At 43.3% G+C, this 26,764-nt stretch overlaps 1 protein-coding gene across 2 annotated transcripts in view; it reads left to right on the forward strand.

The window, feature by feature from the left end:
* The window catches only part of BANP (BTG3 associated nuclear protein), a 1,144,281-nt gene that overhangs the window by 347,017 nt on the left and 770,500 nt on the right, over nt 1–26,764 (forward strand). For both annotated transcript variants that reach the window (XM_078669175.1, XM_078669176.1), the window contains 2 exons: nt 10,981–11,103; nt 25,978–26,156. In XM_078669175.1, the coding sequence (XP_078525301.1) occupies nt 10,981–11,103; nt 25,978–26,156 (302 nt within the window). The remainder of the gene's footprint in view (nt 1–10,980; nt 11,104–25,977; nt 26,157–26,764) is intronic.

The following is a 26,764-nucleotide window of genomic DNA, read 5'->3' on the forward strand; positions in this document are numbered from 1 at the left end:
CGTTATGTATATATACTCATGTATTGTTATTAAAAGTCAGCGCGCTCATCCCAGACCCAGCCCCAGCAGCTGCTGGGCCCGGCCATCCTATTCCTATGCAGGTTGTCCTGATCCTGTCCTTATGCTGTAATAAACCTGCAAAACTCCTACTACCTCGAATCTTGACTCTTATTTATTGAGCTATCTGTTATGATATATGTCTAGTCAAAAAGAGAGGTATTATTTATTTATTTACCACAACCTGATGGCATGATGTATTTCACATATGAATTTCTGTATGTCCTAGCCTTCTGTTGAGGTTCCATGGTTATCGGGACCGGACTCCATTTTGTTTGCGTCGTCTGAAGACGCCATTTTATGTTGCCCTCACGTAGGCCTTGGAAGTAAACGAACGAACAAAGTTGCATGGGCTTCGTTGTCCATGTACATATTAACTTGCCCTTTCTGACTTGTGAGTGAACTGCAGGACGCTGACCTCTTCACCTGAAACTGACCCTTCACGAAGCCAATTTCCCTTGGCGTGATTCTTGTCTGTAATTACCAATCAATGTTCAGGACCTCGTTAACTTTTAGTTTCCTTGCACATATCTTATCCTAATCAGCATCTGAATTGTTTCTTTCCTTACGACTTTTCATTACATGGGTAGTGCTTTCAATTATGGGTTTGTCCGGCTTGTGGAAATTGAATTTGGGACATTCCTAATAATTAACTTTTGGGTTGGGTTACTGTAAATTGGGTTTTTGTTAATGTGATACTCAGTTAGAAAATGTGTCCTATTGGTCAGAATTTTGCGCAGTGGGTGTGCATTTATAATGAGAATATTGTGTATAAATACTGATGTCTTGCTCTAAGAAATTGAACAGTTTTCTTGAGTTGTACACCGTGTTGTATTGCTGAGATTACTGTTACTAGCTGCAGCTAATAAATATGATCTCTGACGCCACCTAGAAGTATTCCGTGTCTCTGTTTGCCAAGACAGGAGAACCCGAAGACTTTGGGCGTGTCCCTGGCGTCGCTGGGTTCTAAAACCCGGTTCATCAGTTGGCGCCCATCGGTGGGGCTACCTCAGCGGTACCGGTCCAAGCCCAAGGATCGTGAGGAGCCACGTGAGGAAATTCTGGAGGAAGGCCGCCACTTCATTGACCCCTGCATGTCGACGTGGACCGAAGGTCTTTTCTGCGAGGCTTCCCGCTTTCCAACGGCTACGAAGGACTGTCGCCCTGACTTGGACCCTTGATTGATCCTTTTTAGAGCGAGACGATAGACGGTCTTCTGGTGGCGTGACAGATATTTGGTTAAGTATAAGTGGGTCGCTCCCACGACTTTGTTTTGGTTCTTGGTTTTGATTTGATTTTTGCAAAAATCGAAGCCGAGGGGTTCGTATATTTACGAGTGTATCGATAGTTGATAACCCCTTGAAGTTTGAAGCTAGATTAGTGAGCTATGAGATGCCTGGTCTTAGCAAAATTAGGAAATGGTTTAGTTGTGGTTGTAACAGGGATTCCCGATTGGAGGATTAGTGTCCGATACCTCCGGTTGGAACTCCGACTTATGAGCTCTATTCAAAACACGGAGTGGGTCCTATTACTTATAATGAAGTATTGGTCCGCTATACTAAAAAGGATGGTGTTTTACGATGGCCCCAACATGGTAGTTTTGAATTAAATATTTTAGATAATCTGGAAGTTGCGCTATTTAAGAAGAAAGAAGATCGAGTGAGTGAAGTTTTAGATAGACAGCGTTGCATGGCCATAGATAAATGTTATCTGGCCTTGCCGTCTTCTCCTCCAAAAGTGACTGAAGACCCTGAAAAAGATCCTTTGATGTCTCATTTACTGAGATTGCCACCCCCTTATGTGCAGGATGCTACTGCGCCTCCATTACCCCCAGTTGTTCCACCCTTTGTTGTTCAACCTCCTGCTGTTGTTCAGCCACCGGGTGCTCCACAGATGGCTTTGCCTTCTACTACGCTACCCACTCTAGGGTCGCAAGCTTTGCTTCCAGCTTTGCCTCAAACTCCTTTGCCTTCTGCTTCTCCATCTCAGACTCCTACTGCACTTGTTCCTACTTTGTCTCAAGATTTTAACTTTCCTGTTTTTACGCCTACTTCTTCTCCTTCTGCTCGAAAACGAATGACAGAAACTGTCGTTAATCTGTTGTCTCCACTGAGTATGACCCCTGTTTCGGAACGTAAGCAGAGTCGTAGTCAGCTTCCTAGTTCCGAAGAGAGCAGTGTTGGATCTGTTGGCTCGTAGATGGATTTTAAATGCTTCCAGGTATAATTTGCCAGCAGTTATGGATGTTTTCTTTCAGTGGGAGCCGCCTAAGCAAAGGTATATTTTTGATGTGATGTGTGCTTTTCTGCGGCAGGAATGGGAAGATAATGAGTTGGGTCCGATTCCGCAGGAAGTGCTTGATGTTCAGTTAGAGTTTGCTAAAGGGACGATAGTGGAATCTGATGTTACAGCTGTAGAGACGATACTTGCCTTCAGGTCTAGGTTACCGCCTCAGCCGTTGTATGAACCTGATCCTTCTGGTAGGAGGAAAGTGAAGCAGTATCCTATGAGAGAAGTTCCCCCTGTATGGAGAGAGGCAGTTGCTGCTAATGTTAATTTGGGTATTCAGGCTGCAGAAGCCCATTTTCAGCGAGTGTGGGTACAGGTTCCTTGGAAGAGAGCAGAGGTCTTGGCTCTTAAGCAGACCTTACCTGACCCTCGTAAGAATCCTGCTGGTTATTACAAAGAGTTGTCTCAGACAGTTGAAGCGTGTATTATGAATTTAGCTGACATAAATATGTTAATGGGTAATGTAGTTCCTCAACCTTTGTGGGCGAAGATTCGTCATGCGAATCATGCACAAGAATTAGGCGATACGTGGGCTAATATTGTTGCTGCAGATGGTCGACAGGTAGGAGGTGCTAAACCTGAACCTTTAGTTGCAGAATTACCAGGTAGGATTATTAATCTAATGAAAACTATGATGCCTGCTTTGCGAGTGAATTGGGACAAGTTAGCAGCATGCAAACAAAAGAAAGACGAGAGGGTGTCTGATTTCTTCACTAGGTTATGAAGAAACGTTTATCGATCATAGTGGTCAGGACATGAGTACGGAAGGTGGTCAAAGTTTGTTCGTGGACAAATTTGTCTTTAATTTGCTTCCCGAACTTTCTAATAAGTTAAAGGACTCTGAGAGTTCATGGGCTGTTTCTTCGTCGGCCCAGATATTGGCTACGGCACAATATTATGAGAATAGGGATAAAGATGAGAAGGATAAAGCAGAGAAGAAAACTAAAGATTTAAAGATGAAGGTTCTTTTGCAGCAAGCTTATCCGCCTCGTCAGAATCAGCCTCAGTTTCAGCAACCTCCACAGTTTCAGAGATTGTTACAGAAACCTGAGCCTTATGCTCCGCGATTCTTTCCTAGTCCTAATCAGTGTGCTTATTGCAGAGAGGAAGGTCATTTTAAGAATAGTTGCCCGGCTTTGTTACAGCGTGCGAATGGCGTATCTGGTCAGAGAGGTTGTGGTGGTTTCCAGCAAGCTCCTAGGGGTAGGGGACGTGGTGTGTTACCCCAGAATGAGCGTTCCTCTTCCCTTCAGAATTCTGCGAATTACTTTGACAGACAGAATGTTCCGAGTGGTCAGTCTGCACAGTACTATGTTGATGATTATTATATCGAGAGTGAGAGTGCTGGTTATAATGATAGTTAGGACAGCCATGGGCAAAGAGAGGGAGTAGTGTCAGTTCCAGTAGATCAGAGTGGACCTTATGTTGAAGTGATTACATCAGGTGTGACACAACCTTTTCTTTTGGATACTGGTGCGACAAAGAGTTCTATTATGCACTCTAAACTTCCTGGCGCACCTTTGTCTGGCTTGACCAATGTTTCCGTAGGATTTTCAGGCGCCCCAGTTCGTAACCCGATTTCTAATTCTTTGCCCCTTTCTATTGGCCCTTGTGAATTGGAAGCTCCTCTTATTTTGACGACTGGTTGTAATGAGAATCTGTTGGGTTTGGACTTGCTGAAAAGATTGTATGCGACATTACATTGTTCTCCTTCGGGAGTACAACTTACCCTAGGTAAGAAAGTAATTTCTCCGATGTATGTGTCTAAAGATTGTCTTCCACTGGAATTGCGTTCTCTTCCTGATACACTTTGGGCTACAGGTCCTAATGATGTTGGTCTTTTGCAGATTCCACCTTATGTTGTCAACCTCAAATCGAATGCTAGGCTACCTCGTATTCCACAGTATAAAATATCTAGTGATGGCGAGAGAGCTCTATTAGCGATTGTCTATGATTTGGTTGAGAAGGGTGTGGTTGAAGAAACGAGAGGTAACGTGTGTAACAGTCCTGTTTTGCCTGTCCTTAAGCGTACTGATGCTTCTCAGCCACCTGTGTACCGGTTTGTGATCGACCTTCGAGAGGTCAACAAGATTGTGGTGCCACAGTTTCCTGTTGTCCCTGATATCACTGCTTTGTTGACTCTGATTCCTGCTTCGGCAGCCTGGTTTTCTGTTATCGACCTAAAGAATGCTTTCTTTAGCATTCCGATTGCTGAGGAGAGTAGGGATATTTTTGGCTTCTCTTTAGGAGGACGAAGCTTCCGGTTTAAGAGAGCTCCCCAAGGTTATTGTGAACGTCCCTCCATCTATAGTCAGGCGTTGAAAACTCAGCTTGATAGTTTTGTGTTGCCTACTGGTGCTACTCTTATCCAGTACGTTGATGATTTGTTGATTACTGCTGATGACGAAAAGATTTGTAAAGAGGCTACTCTTTCTCTGTTGCGGTATTTGTCTGACCTTCATCATAAAGTGTCACCTTCAAAGTTGCAATATTGTCGCCAAGAAGTAACCTACTTAGGTCATCTCTTGTCGAAGGAGGGAAGAAGGTTGACCCCAGAACGAATTCAAACGATTGCGCAAATGAGTGTGCCATCCTCACAGAGAGAAGTGCGTGCTTTCTTAGGTATCACCTCGTATTGTAGACAATGGATCCCTAATTTTTCCCTGTTAGCGAAACCTCTGTTGGCGCTGACTCTTAAATATACTCCGCATCCTCTCCCTTGGTCTGATGAGTGTCAGAAAAGTTTTTCTGAATTACGTGATGCATTGTGTTCGGCTCCGGTATTGGGTACTCCGGACTACAGTAAACCTTTCACGTTGTATGTTCATGAGAGAGAAGGTTGTGCATTGTCAGTGTTGACACAACAGTTCGGACACAAGCAACGTCCATGTGCGTATTTTTCAGCTACGTTAGACCCAGTTGCTAAGGCGTTGCCGAGCTGTTTGAGAGCTACAGCGGCAGCGGCTGTTTCTGTCCGACAGTCTGCTGGTTTGGTATTGGATAATACGTTGATTGTGATGGTCCCACATGCAGTGGATACCTTATTGAACAGGACCAAGACACAGCACCTTACTAGTGCACGTCTGTCAGGTTATGAGTTGACACTGTTACGTTGTTGCCGATCTCTACAGAGACGGATGCTCAAGAACAGCATGATTATTTTCTTCGTACAGAGGAAGAAACGAAAGCTAGAGTTGATCTGAAGGATACTCCTCTTGAGAATGTTGATGGTACTTTATGGGTAGATGGTTCGTGTTTTAAGCTTCCGAATGGTGAAACGACTGCAGCATATGCCGTCACAACTTTACATACAGTTGTTGAGACAGCACGCATAGCACAGAATTCTGCGCAAGCAGCAGAGTTGATTGCATTGACACGAGCGTGTGTATTGTCAGAAGGAAAGTGAGTGAATGTTTATACTGATAGCCAGTATGCGTTTGGTGTTGCCCTTAGTTTTGGACGTTTGTGGAGAGAAAGAGGATTCCTTACTTTCCGTGGCACAAAAATTCAGCATGGGCAGTTAGTGAATGAACATTTCGAATCTCTTGCTCTCCCAAAGCAGATTGCAATTGTGAAGTGTAGTGCGCATAAGAAAGTTGTGGACGATGTAGGTCGAGGGAATGCGTTTGCGGATGAAGTTGCGAAGGAAACGGCGAGAGACATGATGAGCCGTATGTATGTGGCAGGTCCTTCAAGATGGGTTGTGGAAAGTGGAATGTGTGAAGACACAATAGAAAGTGTGAAGATGATTCAGGCTGAAGCTACAGAGAAAGAAGTGAGTACGTGGAGAGAGAGTACGGGTATGTTGGATTCGACAGGTTGTTGGGTTGAGTTGTCAGAACACCAGCGATGGTTGTTGCCTGATGCGTACGTGCTCCCAGTGGTTACTATGGCTCATGGAATGGCTCCCATTAGTTCGAAGGGAATATGCAAATTGTTGGCTCCAGTATGGCAGAATGCTGGAATTCCGAAATGTGCTGAGAATGTTGTGAAGCATTGTATGATTTGTCTGAAGTATAATCCTGGCAAGGGAACTCCAACTCCAGCTGGTCATTTTGCTCCTCCGACGTATCCATTTGAAGTGATACAGCTAGATTACAATCAGATGGAGAGATGCAATAATCTGAAGTATGTCCTTGTGGTTGTTTGCGCCTTTTCCAGATGGATAGAGGCCTACCCCCTAAAGGATAATACTGCCTTGTCTACAGCCAAGGTTTTGCTCAAAGAGTATTTCCCCAGATTTGGTTTGCCGAGAATTGTATGGTCGGACAATGGGAGTGAATTTGTGGGTCGAGTCATGAAGAAAGTGTGTGCGGGATTGGGTATCAATCAGAAGTTCCACGCAGCGAATCACCCCCAGTCTGCTGGACTTGTTGAATGTTACAATGGTACCTTGAAGCTGAAATTAGCTAAGGTACAAGCGAGCACTGGTCTTACATGGCCGGATGCCTTGCCGTTGGCTCTTTTGTCAACAAGGACGACAGTGTATTCTCGTGTGGGACTTAGCCCATACAAAATAGTTTTTGGTCGTCCAGCGAATGTTTGGGGTGTGCCTCGTCCTAAAAAATACAGTGACCTTGAGTACCCTTTGTTGGAGGATTACTTACATGACTTGACTGCTAAATTACGTGTTCTCCACCAACAGGTCTATGACAGTTTGCCGACAGCTACTACAGATCCGGGGCACGTTATCCAACCTGGAGATTCAGTTCTAATCAGAAATTTTCAGCGATCCAAGAACTTGGAACGGAGATGGACTGGACCTTTTCTGGTGTTGTTGGTAACCCGGACTGCTGTTAGAGTAGCTGGTAAAAAGAATTGGGTGCATGCCACCCATACGAAGAAAGTTCCGTTGCCCTTACCGTATGACAAGTGGGTGAGGGATGGAACAGCTGACTCTGAATGCGAAAGGGTTCCCAGATTCGTGCCTTTTAGTGATGCACATTTGACATGGACTCAGTCAGAACGCGAGGATGATGATGTTCTGCAAGCTGCTGTGCCTCCGTCCTTGAGAATCGACACAACGAATCCGGAACTCCTTTTTAAGGCCCAAACTGTGCCTGGCAAAGAGCGCTACAATCTGAGATCGAAAGAGGACGTTTGAAATGGACAAATAAATCTAAATTTTTTATGTAGTGAATTACACCTTGTCAGATCAAGAGACTTGTTTACGTTTTCTTTTTCGAGTCACCATCAGGACTCAGCTGCAGGGTCACGGTATAAGTTCTTAAGGGGTGAGCCGCGTATTGACGCAAGGTCTGCGGTTCAGGGTCGTTAGTGCGATCTTGGCGCACACTTAAGTGAAGAAGGAAAATTGCCGTGAACAGCACGTTAGAGGATGGAGTCTTTTGAGTTCAACAAGGATGTTAAAAGAGTGGATTTCAGAGTGCAAATGTGTATATTGGTTCGTAGCAAATGTTTTTTAATAATGTGTTTTCTTATGCTTTTGAACATTACGTTGGTTTGTGTGGGTTGGATTTTCTATGCATCACAACAGACACTTGCATCTACCTCCCAACCTACTCTTTCTTTTTCTACTGTTTCTCCACATGAGTTTCATACGTTGCCTGAACATGAACAGACATGAAGATTAGAATTTGTGAACAATTCGTTTATACAGATGTTACATCAGCATCAGCTAGTTGTAAATACCACGAATTGTTGGGTGTGTGGTCTTATGCCGCATACGACTGAAGGGAATGCCATATTTGGTTTTGCCTTTTTCGCCTAATGGGTCAGTATGGGCACTCCAGTCAATGTTTATCTATGCGAATGAAGCATCTCCTGTACGTTCCGTCAAAGATAATGCGAATAATAATGCCTTGATACAGGGAATAGTAGATATGGTCAGAGATATTGATGCATATAATGCTATCCCTAAAGATGAGGTACGAGCATATATTGGTTGGAACAAGACTGACTATAGCATTAGTTTGACTGAGAAGGAGAGAAGAAAAAGGTCTCCCCCGATTTGGATTGTACCCCACCGAGGTCATTTTTGTCTGCAAGGTAATGGTCAGAATCCGAGAGCTAAGCTTGGTAAGAGTGTGTGTGCTCACACCTATGTCTATACGTCCCAGAAATCTCCACCGTTCGTGCCAGCTAAAGGCACGTATTTTGTTTGTTATGATAGAGCATATACATGGTTGCCTTCTGACTTTTCAGGCACATGTTATGTGGCATTTTTGCTTCCCCCTACATACACAGCTGCTTTCAACTACCATAAGACAAGATATGGTAGAGGTGTTATCGATGCGAAAGACACTGCCGCACAAGAAGTTGGAGATTTCTTTAAGGGTTTCCTGCCCTTTTGGGGTCCTATGGCTAATGGTAGGACTATCCGTCAGCTTACGAGAGTGGTCGAGGCCACTATAAATGAGACTGCAGGTGCCCTTAGCAATATTACAGCTGAGCTTCAAGCGAATCGCCTTATGACATTACAGAACCGCTTTGCTTTAGACATTATACTTGCAGATAGAGGTGGAGTATGTAAATTGATCGGGTCTAGTTGCTGCGTTTTCATACCAGATAACGCCCCGACAGTGTACCAAGCCATCTTGAGGTTACATAAGTCCGCTGAGTCTATACATGTAGACGAAGGGAACTGGTCATTGATGGGATGGTTTTGGGAAATGCTGTCCAAATGGGGATGGAAGATTCTGATGTTCCTTGGTATGGCTTTAGCGATCCTTTTCTCGTGTTGCTTATGCATCCATTGTGGTCCCGCCATTTGTGGCCTTTGTGCTACAATCTGTGTGAGAAGACCTGTCCCGAGAGAAGTGAAGGATAATAAGATGATGTTACAGCAACACCTTGATTACCTGATGAGTATAGATATAGACCTGGATTCAGATTGACGTGAGTTTAGGTCATTGCCTACGTAATGGCAAAAGGAGGGTCTGAGGTTCCGTGGTTATCGGGACCGACTCCATTTTGTTTGCGTCGTCTGAAGACGCCATTTTATGTTGCCCTCACGTAGGCCTTGGAAGTAAACGAACAAACAAAGTTGCATGGACTTCGTGGTCCATGTACATATTAACTTGCCCTTTCTGACTTGTGAGTGAACTGCAGGACGCTGACCTCTGAAACTGACCCTTCACGAAGCCAATTTCCCTTGGTTTGATTCTTGTCTGTAATTACCAATCAATGTTCAGGACCTCGTTAACTTTTAGTTTCCTTGCACATATCTTATCCTAATCAGCATCTGAATTGTTTCTTTCCTTACGACTTTTCATTACATGGGTAGTGCTTTCAATTATGGGTTTGTCCGGCTTGTGGAAATTGAATTTGGGACATTCCTAATAATTAACTTTTGGGTTGGGTTACTGTAAATTGGGTTTTTGTTAATGTGATACTCAGTTAGAAAATGTGTCCTATTGGTCAGAATTTTGCGCAGTGGGTGTGCATTTATAATGAGAATATTGTGTATAAATACTGATGTCTTGCTCTATGAAATTGAACAGTTTTCTTGAGTTGTACACCGTGTTGTATTGCTGAGATTACTGTTACTAGCTGCAGCTTATAAATTTGATCTCTGACGCCACCTAGAAGTATTCCGTGTCTCTGTTTGCCAAGACAGGAGAACCCGAAGACTTTGGGCGTGTCCCTGGCGCCGCTGGGTTCTAAAACCCGGTTCTTCACTGTGCTTTATGGTACCCATCTTAAACGATTATTATTACAACTCAGCCTGTTGTCAATGTCTTGTTTAATCAGAATATTGTCGTATTTCTCCTCTGTGGACTGTATTTTGCTACTTTTCTTTTCCTTTATCTAAGGCCCTTTCAAGGTCGTGTACTCTGTGTTTGAGTCCAAGAGCACACTCATGCCTCCTCCTCAGCACCACCTCCACAGCCCCACTGCACATCTTTCAGTATACCCTCTAAGCCACTGGCATTTCCTCTCTTCTCCCCACGCCTACTTAGCCACTTAGTGTAGCTAGTGTGTGACTGTCCGACACAACACTATTCCTCTCTGCTCTAATTCAAAATGGTGTCCCACAGGTGTCTCTCTCCAAATCTATCAGTTCTGTGGCAATGGTCAGCACACAGCAATGTAGATCCACTATTGGGTCTAGTTAACGCTGACCATCAGGTGACCTGAATTCACCCAAGAGATTTGGTATTGGCACCATAATTGCTGGTTACTGGGGTGAAGTGGAGCCACTTTGGCTCACATCCACGCTATTCCTAGTCAGGCTACCCCAAATGACGTTTTAGCACTGATGAAAACAAAACTACATGGCTCTGGAGGCAAGGTGGTGCAGGTCATGTTACTTGTCACTTGTAATGACTTTACCATTCTAAGTGTGCCATTTTGTTATTACAGTAATAAAAATACAAGCAGTTTATTGCCATATTCTGCTCTTCCTCATGTTATAAGTAACTAGTAATAAGGTAATTGCATAATTAGCAGTGTGTGACTTGACTTACCTTGCATGACACCATAAAAGTGTAATAAGAGTTCAATTTATCTGGCCTGTACAGAATAGGTTAAATCCAAGTTTAGGTCTATGCTGATAAGCTTCCAGATGGTTGTCTTTTTTATGTAGAAGCTAAAATATGGGTACAGATTTGTTGTTGAATGAATAATAAGTGTTGATCCTCATTGTTTTCCCCCGGGGATTTTTTTTCATAGCGTCGTCCCTCAGACCACTGTCATATTGAACAACGAGCAGCAGAAAACCGTGGTAGCCAAGATGGTCACCCAAGAAGAGCCTTTAGGGAGAGCCACGGATGCCATAGACAGTATTCTTGGCGGGTGAGTAACCGTTGTTTAATACATTGCTCCCTCTTGTACTGTCAGTGAGCGGGAGGGGGATTCGAACAATAGACTGACTTCACCATAAGCAATGTCACATTAAAGCATTAAGAGTAGCCTTAAAAAAGATGTTATTTATTCAGATGACTAATTTGTCAGATGTCCAGAATAATTAAGATCTGTAATTGTCCACTCAGATGTGTCGTTTGATGTTCGCAATACCTTCTGATAGACAACTCTAACTGAAGATTCTTCTCCTTGTGAATATTCCACAGATGCCAGACTGACTTCAGAAACATTTTCTAGCAATTCCCTCATGTGTTGGCAGGTGGCGACATGTGGATGTTAGATCCATCTCGCCCAGGATGTGATGTTGGGGTCCCCATATATGCAACTTCTCCGCATACCGAAATCAGTTCTTTCCTTTCTGCGACTTCCAGTGCAGTTTCGAAGCCTCTCAGATCTTGTCATCCAGAGAAAAATGTTCCCCTCAACTTTTCATCTAGAGTGTGCAGACAGACTGGCCCTAAAAATACAGGTTGTTGTAAGTTGTATCGAGACTGCCACTGACAGATGTCCATGACCGACACCCATGACGCCTGTCTTTGGTGTCTTGATCCAAACACGCATGTGCATCATGTGAGTGCTGTGCGAAGATGAATTGCAAGGCCATCTGTGACAGCGAAGCAAAACTCACAGTTCCTTAACTTTAAAAGAAGTCAAAGTGAAGGGTGTGCACGCCTACTCGATCCCGAGGGCGCTCACATAATTGATTGGTATCAAAGCCACATGACTTCAAAAGGTCAGAAAAGTCCGAAATACACACGAGGGTCAAATATGGGCCTCTGTCATCCTACCACTCCAACCATTCGAAGTCGCACAACATCCTGGGCATTGCTATGCCGTGGAGTCATTCCCCAATTTGGTAACACATCCAGGTGCTGATCCAGATGTGCCCTGACTTTCCCGGGTCATCGGTGATTCCACAACAGTTCTAAGAGCTCAAACAGGCCTTAGACACCATCTTTAGAGCTCCATCACATACCTCCACTGTGCCTTCGGGCTCTAAGCATCCGAGGTGGCCTCCAGTTGGGCCAGATCAGTGGATCCATCCCTGCGGCTGACTGTGCCTCTCTGCTTCGATCCAAGGCTAGCCCTTCCTCCAGCATAGCGCCTCTGTATTCTGCACTGTGTCCAACACTTCCTCCCTGCACCACAAGTCTCAGTCCCGAAGCTGGAATCGGAGTCGGTAGTCTTATCGGACTCTAAAGCACACACCCCACCACAAAAACCATAATAGCACACCCATTGGGACCCAGAAATGCAAGCTCCTGGCCATGGTGATGATGATGCAGATGACAATACCCATAATGACTCTTATTGTGATGGGAACCAATTTGATGACCTGCAGGAGGCCAGTGGCCTGGATACCTCCCCAGACATTGGTATGTTCTTCTCTAACCCTGCTGTGACAACTGATGAGTCTGCGTCCTTTGCAACAGTGATTAGGAGAGCAGCGGAGGTATCAGACCTCACCCTTTCCACTACAGAGGTTAAAACTAATGTTCTCATAGAGGTCCTCAACCCAGGAAAAACCTACCAAGAACCTTTGTTGCCTTTCGTTGAGGCCCTCACTGATGTCAGGCTTCTTTCCAGGTCATGGGGCAGCTAGAGGCTGCTGGATGGGTAGCCTTGCTGGCTACTATTCTTTACCATTGAACCTAGGTTCCCTTATATATAATTGAGTATCCAGCTGTAGCTTGGTGGGGCAGTCAAGGAGGTAGCACAGACTTGGATGTGAGATACTATAGGACACCGTAATCACACTCAATAAAGATCAGTATTCAGTCTGAACAATATATTATGAAAGGAACAAATCTTTATTCACAGTAGGGAAATTCGGGCAGGCAAAATAATGATTCATGCAAGAGACCATATGATTCTAGCACATTCTGGGGCTGTTGTATAACTACAAGCAGTATATAGCACTTACACTCAAAGACACTATAATAATTTTACATTCAAATGCAATATTGAAAATGCTATCCTACGTCGGGGATCCACGTCGTTTTGCAAACCATTGGCGTTCATTGGAACTTGTAGTCTTAAGTCTCATGCAAACAAACCAGCCATTGCATCAAAATAGTCCAGAGTGGTCCATTGCATCAATGTATTTCTGGTCTCCTGATCTTTCTAAATGCTCGCAACCTAAAAATGGACATTGAAGCTAACAGCTCAGCAGGTTTGAGACCCTCCTGTGTTTTTCCAGAAAAGCTAGATCCAAACTACACCTCCCAAAACCGGAAAATAACCCAACCCAAAAAATACAGATCTCTAGTTGGCAGGTTAAGGGAGCCCTGAGAAGATTCAAGGGAGGCTGTACATGTAACAAGAGCAGGTTGACTCCCTGTTGTCGGGAGGACTGACTGTTAACTGTGTGAAACTGTGTGACTCAAACTGGTCACCATTCATATCCAGGTTACTAAGGGTTCTGGGGGAAATGGATAGTGCCAATGGTTGGCGCACAAGTATGATCCAAAAATGTCTAGATCCTACCTTTCAAAACAGGAAGCCATGGTCAAGATTTTCTTATGTGTGTGTCCTCCAAGATGTTCTAACAATTATACCCCGAGCTACATTGGTCCACACACTGGAAGGCACTACATGAGTTTTGACTATAAATTGCAGGAGCTCAAAAGGCGCTACATATTACCTTTCTAACCCACACTTCTAATTGCTACCCTGTCTCAGGCACACTGCGTTGGAGGGCTAGTGTTGAGAGTGAGTTACTGAAAGCAGTTCAGGGGAGCAGGCTCACTAGGCAGATACTGTTGCTCTTCTATAATCTTTTGTTTTGCGATACTATTAATCCTTTAGTTTAGATGTCTTTCTGTGTCAGGTGCTCTTCAGGTCTGCCTTATCCTGGGCAGTCTCTCACTTTGAGCCAGCCCTCTATGTAGGTCTCCATGTAGGTCTCAGTCAACTAGGCACTGGTCCTGTATCTATCGTAGTACTACTTATACTTTAAATTGATGCCGCAGCGCTTCTTCTTGAACTCAAGAAAAGTATAAAGTACTTGCTTAAAGAGACTCTTCTGAAAGGGTGGTCATTGGCACAATACTAGGACCAAATCTGGTATTCCACCTTCCGAATTGGGCTTCCCCAGTCAGCCACAGCAGAGAGCATGTTGGCTGGCTTTTCCCCAAACTTTTTAACCTGAAAGTAGAGGGATGCTGCAGAAGATTGGTTGTAGATGTGTATTGGTTGATCAAAACCGAACATTTCCAGTAATCTGAGGCTGTTCCAAGGCAGAAAAGATGTTGCTTTGCACACAACACTGATATGTGCCTAACTGGGTTCTGTTGCTGGGAAGAGCATGGCCTGGATGTGTGTTCCAAAAACTAGTCAAGGATGAAACTGCTATATGACCCTTGACGTGCTTCACAAAGACCAACTGCAAGGATGAGGAAAGCATGGGAGTTCTGTGTCATAGCGTAGTAGATCAAAGTCAAAAGAAATATCCCTGGATTAACTGTTGGAAATTAGTTATCTACCCTCATTGACACCTAACTGTGAATCAAGTATGGTTTTTAAGAATTTGGCCACAGACTAAAAAGTAACGTTTACACTCTTTCTTTATTAAAAATTCTCTTCCTTAGCGTGGTATTTTCCTTAACATAAGGAACCAAGGTCAATGTTAAAATTTCAGAAAAAACTATTTTCCTGAAAGACAGTAAATACAAACATCTCATAGTATACAGTGAAATTTAATAAAACATTCATCAATACAATAAAATGTATACAGTGTGCATGAAAAACATTTATCACAACCTAATTACACAGGACACAATGTAAATAACAGACAAGTAAACCCCCTATTCTCAATGGATCAGCTAATGTTGCTACAGGATAGTCAGATCCAATAGCCTTTATACCACTTGTGTGAGGCTTCCAATGTCCAAACTTGGCATATTTATGGAAACCCCCAGGCTTTACTTGGATTCTATAAACATGGAGCGTCGACACGTTTCGGTGTTTTAGCCGTGGATATGGTTACACCTTCTTCAGGACAAATTTAATTGGGGTCATCAACATCTTGATAGTGGTGTCCTTCTAAATATTAGAAAATATATCAATCAGTACATGTTTTATGTCTTATATACAATTACAGTACACGTTTATCAAAGAAAGGGCCGCCGTTTTCGTATCACTATAATCAGGCGGCTTTCATTGGAGTGGGTTATACGTGATGTACTCTTTTTACGCAAATCATGGATGTAGTCACTGAATATGCTCCAAACTTTTTGTTTGTACACGTTTCATTTCTGATTAATCTGTAGCTGGTTACATATGACATCTCACCCAGCAGGGTATCATTCGCCCTCCGTTACATTTTAGTTGTTAGCCTACTTTCGTATAGTTGTCCTACCACTAGACCAAACACTACTAACCTTTCTTGTAGTTCTTGAAATTTCGGGACACTTAGTGGGGAAGTGTGCAATATTTTTCAAACTTAAGACTCATCCCCTCATCACCCCGTCTAATTAGACTACAGCCGGGCACAGCTTCAGTTGGCTGATTATGATTTCACAATGGATATTCTGTAAGTGCCTGCCGGTTACCCCTTGTTACGTCTGCTTTTATCTACTCAGAAATAAATTATTTCCCATTATTTCCTGTAACTCAAACACCCGCCTGTTCTACTAACGATCTCCTCTATCTAGTGTGGTACTGGGGGCTTACCTTCGTGATCTCCACCTCCTGCTAAACCGCGGGTCTGTCTCGTTCTATTCTCCTGTGGGATCGAGCGCCCGTTATATATCGTCCCGGATTGCTGATTATTCTCAGCTGTTGCTATACGATAGACGCTGATCACACGCCCATGCGTCACAGTTGCGCATACGCAGTGGATCAGCTCTATGTGTATTACGTCGCCGCCATCATAGAGTGGTCAAGTTCTATACTGAATAGGTCTTAAAGGGCAATCCGTATCTTCTCCCTTTTAAAACTAAGGCCATCGCTTAGGAAGTAGAAATAACATGCGGGATAATAGACTAATAATAAGGGTTAGGAGACACTTGGGCGATAAAACGTCATAATATATTCCATCATGTCACGAAATTAGCGCATGTTATTCTTTCAATCTAGAACATATCCAGTTCAAACAATCTCGCTGAATGACTCACCTGAAAGTCGATACCTAAGGTGTTACCGCGGTGAACGATTTGAGGACAACAGGTAAGGGCACATAGAAAAAACATGAGTGATAAATATAAGGTGAAAGGAGTAGTGAGACATAACTAAAAGTCCCCTCACTTTATCTCCATAATAGAACCCTGTATCAAAATTCAAAGATACGTATAACTACCAGAGCTTCAAGGAAAACAGTAAAGTATATGAGAATCACAAAGGAAATGGTTATATAGAACTGACAAAAGGTAAGGAGTATCTCCACTTTTAGTAAAACATAGCGTTAATTATAGATATTGAGCCTACAGTCTGCCTCTTGCCTTCCCCAGTTCCAAAAGGAAACTACTCAAACCGTTCCCGATGAGGGGATGAGCCTTAAGTTTGAAAAATATTGCACACTTCCCCACTAAGTGTCCCGAAATTTCAAGACCCACAAGAAAGGTTAGTAGTGTTTGGTCTAGTGGTAGGACAACTATACGAAAGTAGGCTAACAACTAAAATGTAACGGAGGGCGAATGATACCCTGCTGGGTGAGATGCCATATGTAACCAGCTACAGATTAATCAGAAATGAAACGTGTACAAACAAAAAGTTTGGAGCATATTCAGTGACTACATCCATGATTTGCGTAAAAAGAGTACATCAAGTATAACCCACTCCAATGAAAGCCGCCTGATTATAGTGATACGAAAACGGCGGCCCTTTCTTTGATAAACGTGTTCTGTAATTGTATATAAGACATAAAACATGTACTGATTGATATATTTTCTAATATTTAGAAGGACACCACTATCAAGATGTTGATGACCCCAATTAAATTTGTCCTGAAGAAGGTGTAACCATATCCACGGCTAAAACACCGAAACGCGTTGACGCTCCATGTTTATAGAATCCAAGTAAAGCCTGGGGGTTTCCATAAATACGCCAAGTTTGGACATTGGAAGCCTCACACAAGTGGTATAAAGGCTATTGGATCTGACTATCCTGTAGCAACATTAGCTGATCCATTGAGAATAGGGGGTTTACTTGTCTGTTATTTACAATTTGTCCTGTGTAATTAGGTTGTGATCAATGTTTTTCATGCACACTGTATATATTTTATTGTATTGATGAATGTTTTATTAATTTTCACTGTATACTATGAGATGTTTTTATTTACTGTCTTTCAGGAAAATTGTTTCTTCTGAAATTTTAACATTGACCTTGGTTCCTTATGTTAAGGAAAATATCACGCTAAGGAAGAGAATTTTTAATAAAGAAAGAGTGTAAACGTTACTTTTTAGTCTGTGGCCAAATTACTTAAAAACCATACTTGATTCACAGTTAGGTGTCAATGAGGGTAGATAACTAATTTCCAACAGTTAATCCAGGGATATTTCTTTTGAGTTTGATTGTCTGCAGTACCCTGTTCCCTGGAACAAGTGGGGTCTTCTCTCTTTTGTTTATCATAGTGTAGTAGAAACACTACTTTTCCGTCGTGGGCATCAAAATTCACGGAGCACTTCGATAGCCAAACATGCAGCAGCTAACAAATATGCACAGAAAACAATAATTGGAAAATTAAGAGCTCCAGTTATTGAGGAATTAACAGATTTCCGCTTAAAATGGATAGACTCAAAGGTGCAGGTAAACACAGCCATACCCCAAATACTAACAGCAACCATTGGTTTGTCAGTAACCTGGTGAGTAGACATTAGCCAGTATGGGTATGGGTCTATTTTGGGTGTCCCCATTCCTAGCAGAGCCATTTTCTATGCTGTGAGAAGAATAACGTTGCAGAGCACCTTCATTTGTTCTCTAATACGTTGGTAACACTCAGGATATACAGATAAGTCAGACCAGGAAAAAAAGAAAAGATAGGAATTGCACAGCTGTCCTCAAAGCGCACTAAAACGGTAGTTGCACGCACTTACTATCCTAAATAATGATTTATTTTTAAAAACATATATTAATATTACTAAAAAGTAAAAATGCTGGTGTGCATGTGTTAAAAGAAAAAGTAAAAAAGTGACCCATTTCAAATGATCTGAAATGAGAACATGAAATTTAAAGCATAATTGTTACACCCACCCCGGCACTGATTTGGACTACTTTTTAAGAGGATTTGCACAAGCACAAAAGAAAAATATGCCTCCCACAGTTCTCAGTGAACAGATCCAATGGCCGAAGTGTGCTTGCCAAATGCTGTATGCTTTTGTGTGTTGAAGCAACATCTGCATAGAGAGAAAGAGAGAGAGAGAAAGAGAGAGAGAATGAGAATATATAAATATATATTTTTTTCAAAACAATACCCTTTCAGGCTTAGAGTGGTGCGTAAATGATGCAAAAAAAAGCAAAGAACTCTGGGTAGTTCCCTAGTTTAGGTGGAGAGCAGCTCCTGTATAGAGCACCCTTTAACACCAGCAACACTCTGAATCTGCTCACAAATTTCTATTTTTCTAGCAAAGTTTTTGAGCATAGGATTAGCGCAGTGCCATCCATGCCGAGCTGTAAAATGATAAAAGCCTTTTACCACTCCAGGCACAGTATTACAACTTGTGATTGGTAAAATACCATCCAAGCCAACCTAGAGTGAACAAAAGCAACCCCCCACCCGTTTTTTGCTTTCATTATAGCTCTTCAGACAGGTTTAGCCTTGTCCAGACACAAGGAAGCAGCCACCATAAGTCAAACCAATACCCTTTCAGGCTTAGAGTGTCTCATAAATTATGTGAAAAGAAGCAGAGATCTCTGGGTAGTTCGCAAGTTTAGGTGGAGAACAGCTCCTGATAGAGCACCCTAAAACATCAGCGACACTCTGAATCTGAAAATTTTATATATTGATGCGTGTATGTATGGTATGTATGAGAGTATGAGATTTGAATGTGAAGGTTGACCAACCACGTATGGATGTTTTCTTTTCACTTATGTGCACTTTTTACTGTTGATGTCGGTTTTATGCAAATTGTATTGTGTATTGTTTGTGTTGTTATTGGTAATGAAAACTTTCATGGTGAATTTACAAACCAACGAATATTTTGAAACTTTACATAAATAATAAATGTGATTTTTCCAGACATATTGTCTAAACTTGCACTCCTTTAATTCTCCGTGTGTAGCAATTCAATTTCCTTTCCTAATAAGAGTTGCAGTATTGGCTTCTGGATAGTTGTGTAGTTGATTGAGGTTTGGCCTTACTGTGGGGAGCCCACACCCAGTGTTGTTGTTTCACTTTATCCTGAAAGCATAAACAGAAAATAGTTTAGTTTCTTTCGTTGGTTTCAAATATATGATGAAGATCTTACTCACTTTTCACAAAAAAACTCATCCTAAATTATTTTATTTACTTTCATGTCCACAGGTACACTCTTATTATTAAACTAGTGTATTCAACTGAAGGCATATTTTGTTGTTGAAGGGGAAGCAGCACCCAAACAACAAACCATATTTTTTAGGAAGGCTGAGGGTTCGGTGTCCTGCGCCTTGTTAGATTAGCCTTTGAGATTGCAGTGGAGCCCAAATTGGTAAAAATATCCAGATCTTATTTTGAGATGTTTTAACGGCTGCTCAAGTTTTTGTTTTACTTACAGTGTCCACGTTTTGTAGGTTTTAAAGGTTTGGGAGCCTGGATGGGACAGGATCATAGGAGAATATTTGAAGTTGGGGTGAATATCTGCAAATGAGGCAAATGGCAGATGAAAACACAAAATAATTGTATGGCAGTAGGCCAGAAGCAGTCAGACTGACAGTTTGCCAAAGGTCTAGAACATCACCACACTTGGTGACTAACGGTAGTAGGATTCAGAAAGTTAGAGTGAAGAGGTACCAATACATGGCACGAACATCCTTATTTAAATAACTGCAAGGTTTAGTGCTAGAAACCAAGTAGATAAGTTCTGTTGATTCATTGTAGAGTATTATATGAGTGAAGAAGTCACAGAAAATCAGTCGAGGGGATAAGATTGAGTATCTAGGGTGATGAGGAGCTGTGAGCGATTTTTTTAACTAGATGGACCTGGTACTTCTCTTGGGCACAACCTTATGGGCAGTACCTCCCTTGTGAATTTGCTGATCATCGGGCATGTTGTGGAGAAGTAGTTGCACAGAACAAATGGGATAAATGAGGAGGTACTGTGTTAAGACAGTGAGAATTAAGGAAGCAAAAGGAGCATAGAGTGTTCTGCTATCAAAGTGTTTATTTGAACCTTGTCGAGTGAAACATGAGGCAGTTTTGGGCGGCTGAACTTAAGTGTTTGGATGAACGATGAGACAACAACATGTTGGAATAAGTTATCTAATGCAGAGCCTTTCTCCACAGGCAAAGAGCCTTGAGCTTAAATTAAATCCCTTAGCTCTTTATTATTACCTAGGATTTGCGTTGATTGATGAAGAGGCCTGTTTCGGGTTAAAGAAATGTTCTAGAAACAGATACTTTTTTAGTTTAATAATCCTGATGGATAAGCATAATTCCCTCAACCAGATATTGATATACTTCTCCCATAGAAGGTTTTTGTGCGCAGTAAATTTGTTTCTTTGCTCCAGGCCGACACCTACCCAGGATTGTCTTTTAAGCCCCACCAGATGATGGGAGATTTGTCTCATAGGAAAGGGTTATTAATGAATGCAGAGGTTTGGGTGAGCCAGGTTTCAGTTCGAATGAGGAGACAGAGGTTGAATTCATAGTGTCATCTACTCTCTGTAGTGAGCAGTAGGAGATAAAAAGAGGACCTGCAGATGTGTTTCTGTAGGGATAGGATTGTTTGGTCAGACTGATTTTTGCGTGAAGCAGGGGCATTGGATCTGTAGCTGTAGTCTTGAAAAGGGGGGAGGGTGACTCTCCCCTTACAAGCATGGGTCTCCATCTCTATTAAAAGTTAGTGCACGCTACCATTGATCCACTGCAACGCTGGCTTCCAACAGAGCTTTGGAATAGGTTGGACTGATCTATAACTTTCTATTTCCAAATTGCAAACCAAAATGTGGATTTTCATGTACAAATGCATCTCAAAGTGCTCTGTGTTTCCCTTGGCATCTGTGTAGCATGTCTCTGGATTTATTCCGTGGAAAAGTGCGCACCACAGGCATGCCAAAACGTTTGAACAAGGTTCTACATATCTTTTAACACCATGGCCCAAATTGCTTTTCAAAACCACACATTGAAAAAATGCTAGTATACCTTCCAGGTGGTTTTATACATGTGTCCTTTCGCTGTGACATTGCTGTGGCACTTGCTTTGGCATTTGGAAGGACTTAGGACAGTGTTTTTGTTTTAGAGAAGCCATTGCTGCTTTTTAGTGTATAATGTAATCATTGATTCCTCGTGATTCTAGCAAACTTAGCAGTGTGGTCTCATAAACGAATGTTACAGCTCAGCTCATCTACCTTTTATGTTATTGGGGTGGGGGGGGCATGTTTATTATTTTTATGAATTCCTGAAATCTCTCAATTGTTTGGGTGATGCCCAATTTGTCTCAGAATGTACTCGTCCTCTCTACTGTACTCTCTCACACTGCTCATCATGTACCCCAGACAACGCTCAATTCTTCATATACCGTGTATTCACCATTTATACACCGCAAGTACATTCCACAATCAGGAAGCTCCAGGCACACCCTCAGCCACACTTTACACATGACCAGTCTTTCCTAATAACACTGTGGCACACTTTCCAGCACTCTCCCGCTCTCTCTCACGCGCACACACATGGTCTTTCCCACACTCCGCTTCAGTCTGGGCCCCTCGTCTGGCACACATCCATTGGGTTTAAAGATACACTCATGTATGGCGAGAGTTGTCCAAAGAGCAGCTGCAAGAACAATAGATTGGGAGCAAAGACTTGCCTGCCACCCACCAACCTGTAGGCAGCTAGAAGTTGTGGGCTTATTTACCTCTGTGCATCTCTAGTAGAAGCATGCACATAAATGAGAATGGGGGCACTACCAACATTGGTGAGCAGTTTACAGATATAAAAGTTGTGTCTGCTGAACTCAAGGAGAGGTTTTAGTAAGAATGACATATGGCACGCTCAGCGATAGATGATAACTTCTTTATCCCTATGACAAGAGTCTTTATTGATAGGCCTTTAACAAAAGTGTCAGGTCTTTACAAGTCAAAACACTACATCATTCTCTTTCCTGAAACACAAAACGAAGAAGTATCTGCTTCCTCGCTCGCCACAACCTGAACAAACTCTACTGACCAAACCTGTGCCTGAATCCTCACCAACTCTACACTCACTGTGTACCCTAACATGTCACCATCCATCACTGTCTCTCCCAGAAGGCAAGGGAACACAGAACGACGCCAAATTACTAACTGCATATATAAATACTGTGGATCACACCATGGCCTAGTCAACTACTAAACTCTCTCTAAGGCCATTCCATTCCAGAAGTACTGTACAGTCTTTCACATGATACATCCCACCCTAAAGTTGTACATGGTGCTGCCCAACAGCACCATTCTTACCTCGCACATGCTGCAATAGTCCCCAAATACACCACCTTACTCAGCATATTAGTTTGTTAAGGCACCTACCAACCTAACCTGTCAAACACCATTCTAACGTACACGTCTTAAATCCCGACGCACACAGCCTGAACAATCACCCACAAAACCCACCCTAAACCAACTTTCTGCAGAGGCCTGCATAAGCCCTGACCCACAGAAAACATCACATACTTGCACCCAGACAGTCAAATCTACTCCACTAACTGCAAATAACTATTAGCTTTCACCACCACACGCGGTCATACACCATTCTCGCATTTTCTGTCCCTCACTCAGCATCCTAACACTGTGGGGTTTTTAATAGATCCTAGAAGGTAGTAACAAGTTGAATCATAAATCCTTCAAGAGGGTAGGGGAAAGTCATCAGCAAAAACCAGGGCGGAGGTAAGCATGCAGGATGGATCACCCCAGTAGAACTCGTGAAGTCCCTTGTTGGTCCTAGGGTGATAGGAGAATGGGGTTGTAAGTGTGGAGCCTGGTTGTTTCTGGACAGGTCATCCTTGAGGGTATGTGGTTGAGGAGGTGCAAGAGTGGACCGTAGAATGGGTTATTCTATCAAGAAGGACTTTGAGGTTTTAAAAAGGTAAGCGTGAGCCTAAGTATGGAAGAGAAGTGTGGATCACGAGAGATCCAGAAGTATTCATACAGGTCTGTTTTTCCAGAGTATGGGTAGAAGAATGTGGATGTGAATGTGGGAAAAGCCAAGCCATAGTAAAGTAACTCTGCTACTTCAGTGCTGGCAAATAATGAGGCAGCCTTGAAGAAGGAGCACATGAGAAACAGTAGCTTCATGTATAAAAAACGATTTATTTTGACTGGGGCGGGGGGGGGGTAGTGCTGGATGTATATAGACATGTATGTTTGTGCTATTTGTACAGAGTAACTCTAGCCAAAAAGCAGCAAAGCACTGTACAGGTTAGAAGACAGAGGAACTGAAGCAGAATCTCCCAAGTCTTGCTGGTGAAGAAGCTGGGAAAACGTTGTTGCCACAAACATCCAACAGTAGCCTGAAAGTGCAATAAAAGCCAGCCAGGGACTACATCAGTTCACAACTGCTGTCAACACCATTCCATAATATACTACGCAATGAAGCAGAAAAGAAAGCTTTAGCATAAGTGACGTTTGTATACTACAGTTAGAAAAGCGAACCGGTAGATCTCAGGCGCTGGTCCTTCTCGATTTGTCCGCCGCCTTTGACACGGTGGATCATTCCATCTTGCTTTCCCGTGTCAAGGCGGCGGGCATAGGAGGATCAGCCCTCATCTGGCTCTCGTCCTTTCTGAGGGACCGGACCCAGGCGGTTCATCTTGGGGAGTTTTCAGCTACCCCCTGCCAGGTCCAGTGCGGTGTTCCCCAGGGTTCTTCTCTTTCTCCTTTACTCTTTAATCTTTACATCGCTCCGCTCATCTTTTCTCTACAGCACCTGGAGGTCTCGGTATTTAATTATGCCGATGACCTCCAGCTCATCTTTAATCTTTCTTCTACTTCTGACTCTATTTCTAATTTCCAATCTACTCTATCTTTCATCAGGGACTGGATGAACCTCAACCACCTGAAACTCAATCCCGATAAAACGGAACTTGTTGTGACGGGTTGTTGTTCCAGTCCCTGGAATTCTCTTTTCTGGCCCCCCTCTTTTGGTTCTCCTCCTACTCCGGTCTCCTCTGTTAAGACTCTCGGTATTAAGCTCAACAATCAACTCACTATGGACTCCCAGATTGGTTCTGTGGTTTCTTCCTGCTTTCTTACTCTCCGCACCATTCGCTCTATCTCCCGTTTCTTTTCCTTCCCTGCACTTAAGCTAATTATGTCCGCACTGGTCCTGTCCCGCCTGGACTACGGGAACATTCTGTATAATGGCATCCCTCAGTACAGCCTCCGTAAATTGCAATTAGTGCAAAACCAGGCTGCTCGTCTTGCCTTTGGTCTCCCTAAATTCCACCACTCCTCTCCCCTCCTGAAAACTCTTCACTGGCTCCCGGTGCGGGAACGTGCCTTGTTTAAACTAGGCTGCATGGTGTTCCAGGCCAGGTCTGGCCTGGCCCCCCTATTCATATCATCGGCCATCAAGGCTTATGTCCCTGGCAGAGACCTCCGTTCCTCGGCCCAACTCCTCCTAGCTGTGCCCCGTTACCGGAAAAAAAAACAGGGTGGCTCTAAATTTTCCATTCTTGCCCCCATGTTTTGGAACTCTCTCCCTTTTTATCTTAGGTCCCTCACTGATTATTCTGCCTTCCGCAAAGCTTTGAAGACCTTTTTATTCCCTCAGGCTCTTCCCTAGGTTTTTGCTTATTTTCCAGCCGCTGTTTCAGTGACTGTCCCCGCTCAGTGGGCTGTCTTCTACTTTAGCGCCAAGAAACCGTTTAGGTGTATGTTGCGCTCAATAAATATTTTAAACTTAAACTTAAACCTTTATAGTGCAGGAGACAACATTAAACCAATGCAAACCCACTGAGTAGCTTTTTGATCCTTCCAATGGTAGGTACTGAATAAGGACCAAAGATGTCGTTAAACAGCGCATTAGTAGGCTTACTTCTTGAAGGGAGAGCAGGAGCAAGACAACCAAGAAAATCTGAGTAGAAAAGTTACACTCCTCAGTGCTAGGTGTAATGTTCTCTGTGCATTGGGTACATACCCAGCTGTCGGTACATGCTTCTCCCTGTACTGGGAGCATGCGTCTCTGCAGATGGAGGCGGCAGAGACCATGCTGCTGTTCACATCAATCATTGCAATGATTTGTTGCACCAAGACATTCAGACAAGAAATGTAGGTAGAGCTGAACTTAAACTCCATTGCACTAAACCTTAGACCATGCCTCTACTTTCTCCACGATCAAAAGGTCCTGGAAAAAGTACTGACCACATTTACATTATGATCTTAGCAGTTGAGCTAGCGGATTAGATTCAATTCATCATGAGCAGGAACTGGGGGAAAATATTAATAAAAGCATCTTTTCTTAGATTCATTGTGGGTCTGTAAGACCCTACTTGTCTCTGGTGCCTACACACACTCCATAAAAGAGCCAAACTACACCTGAGACAGACGAGAATGCAGTAATAAAGATAATTTTGTATTGTCTAGGTCTGTAGTGTGTTGTCGATTTTATCTGACTTTGTTTTTGCTGCAGTCCGACTGCAGTGCATGTACCTATATTTGGTATTGGTAAAAATTGACCAGCTAATCAATTCTTTTCAGTGGTACGTTGCCTGGCCGCAGGCGGAATACCATAGTGGTGAAGGTCCCGGGACCCGACGACAGCCACAACGAAGACTGTGATAGTGGATCTGAGGCCAGCGACACTCATTCCACCGGCGGTCAGTCGGGGAGTCAGAGCATTGGCAGCAACGTGACGCTCATCACCCTGAACTCTGAAGGTAGGCGTGTGGACTTCTGGGGAACCTGTGTCCCAAAAATGTAGATTGCACAATGTCTCATTTTGTGTTCAGTTGCCAGTGAATGATCCTACCATACAGCCTTGCAGTTCACAAAGTGTTCTTTTGCCGGAAACCACGCATGTATAAAGTGGAAGTCATAAAGCTGACCCATCCTTGGGCTCTAAGAGCCTAACTTTTTACAAGGAAATCTTTGGCAGGGCTGCTGGGATTTAAGCAGCGCCCACATAGTGCATGTGCCTGCTGCCTGCTCCTCAGAGCGGCGAGGAGGCTCTGGTTGTGTACATCTCCACTCCTCTCACTTGACCCCGCATCGTGTGGGATCCCAGGAACCTGAGAGCGGCGTGTTGTGTGTGGGTGAAGCCCAGCACACATGTGGTGAGCCAACAGAAGAGATTTACACGAGCTCGGCTGCCAGGGGGCCGTCTGTTTGTTTGAACTACTCCTCGTCTACTGAGACCTGACTTCTCTACCTTCTGACACCATATGGGGACCTAGACTCGTTGTAAGTGAGTAGCTGATTTTGGTGCCGGGGTTTATTTTCTTAGCCGTGTGTGTAATAACCTAGCTGGGTCAAGTTACCCTCCGAA

Source organism: Lissotriton helveticus, chromosome 12 (genome assembly GCF_964261635.1).
Source record: "Lissotriton helveticus chromosome 12, aLisHel1.1, whole genome shotgun sequence".
NCBI lineage: Eukaryota > Metazoa > Chordata > Amphibia > Caudata > Salamandridae > Lissotriton > Lissotriton helveticus.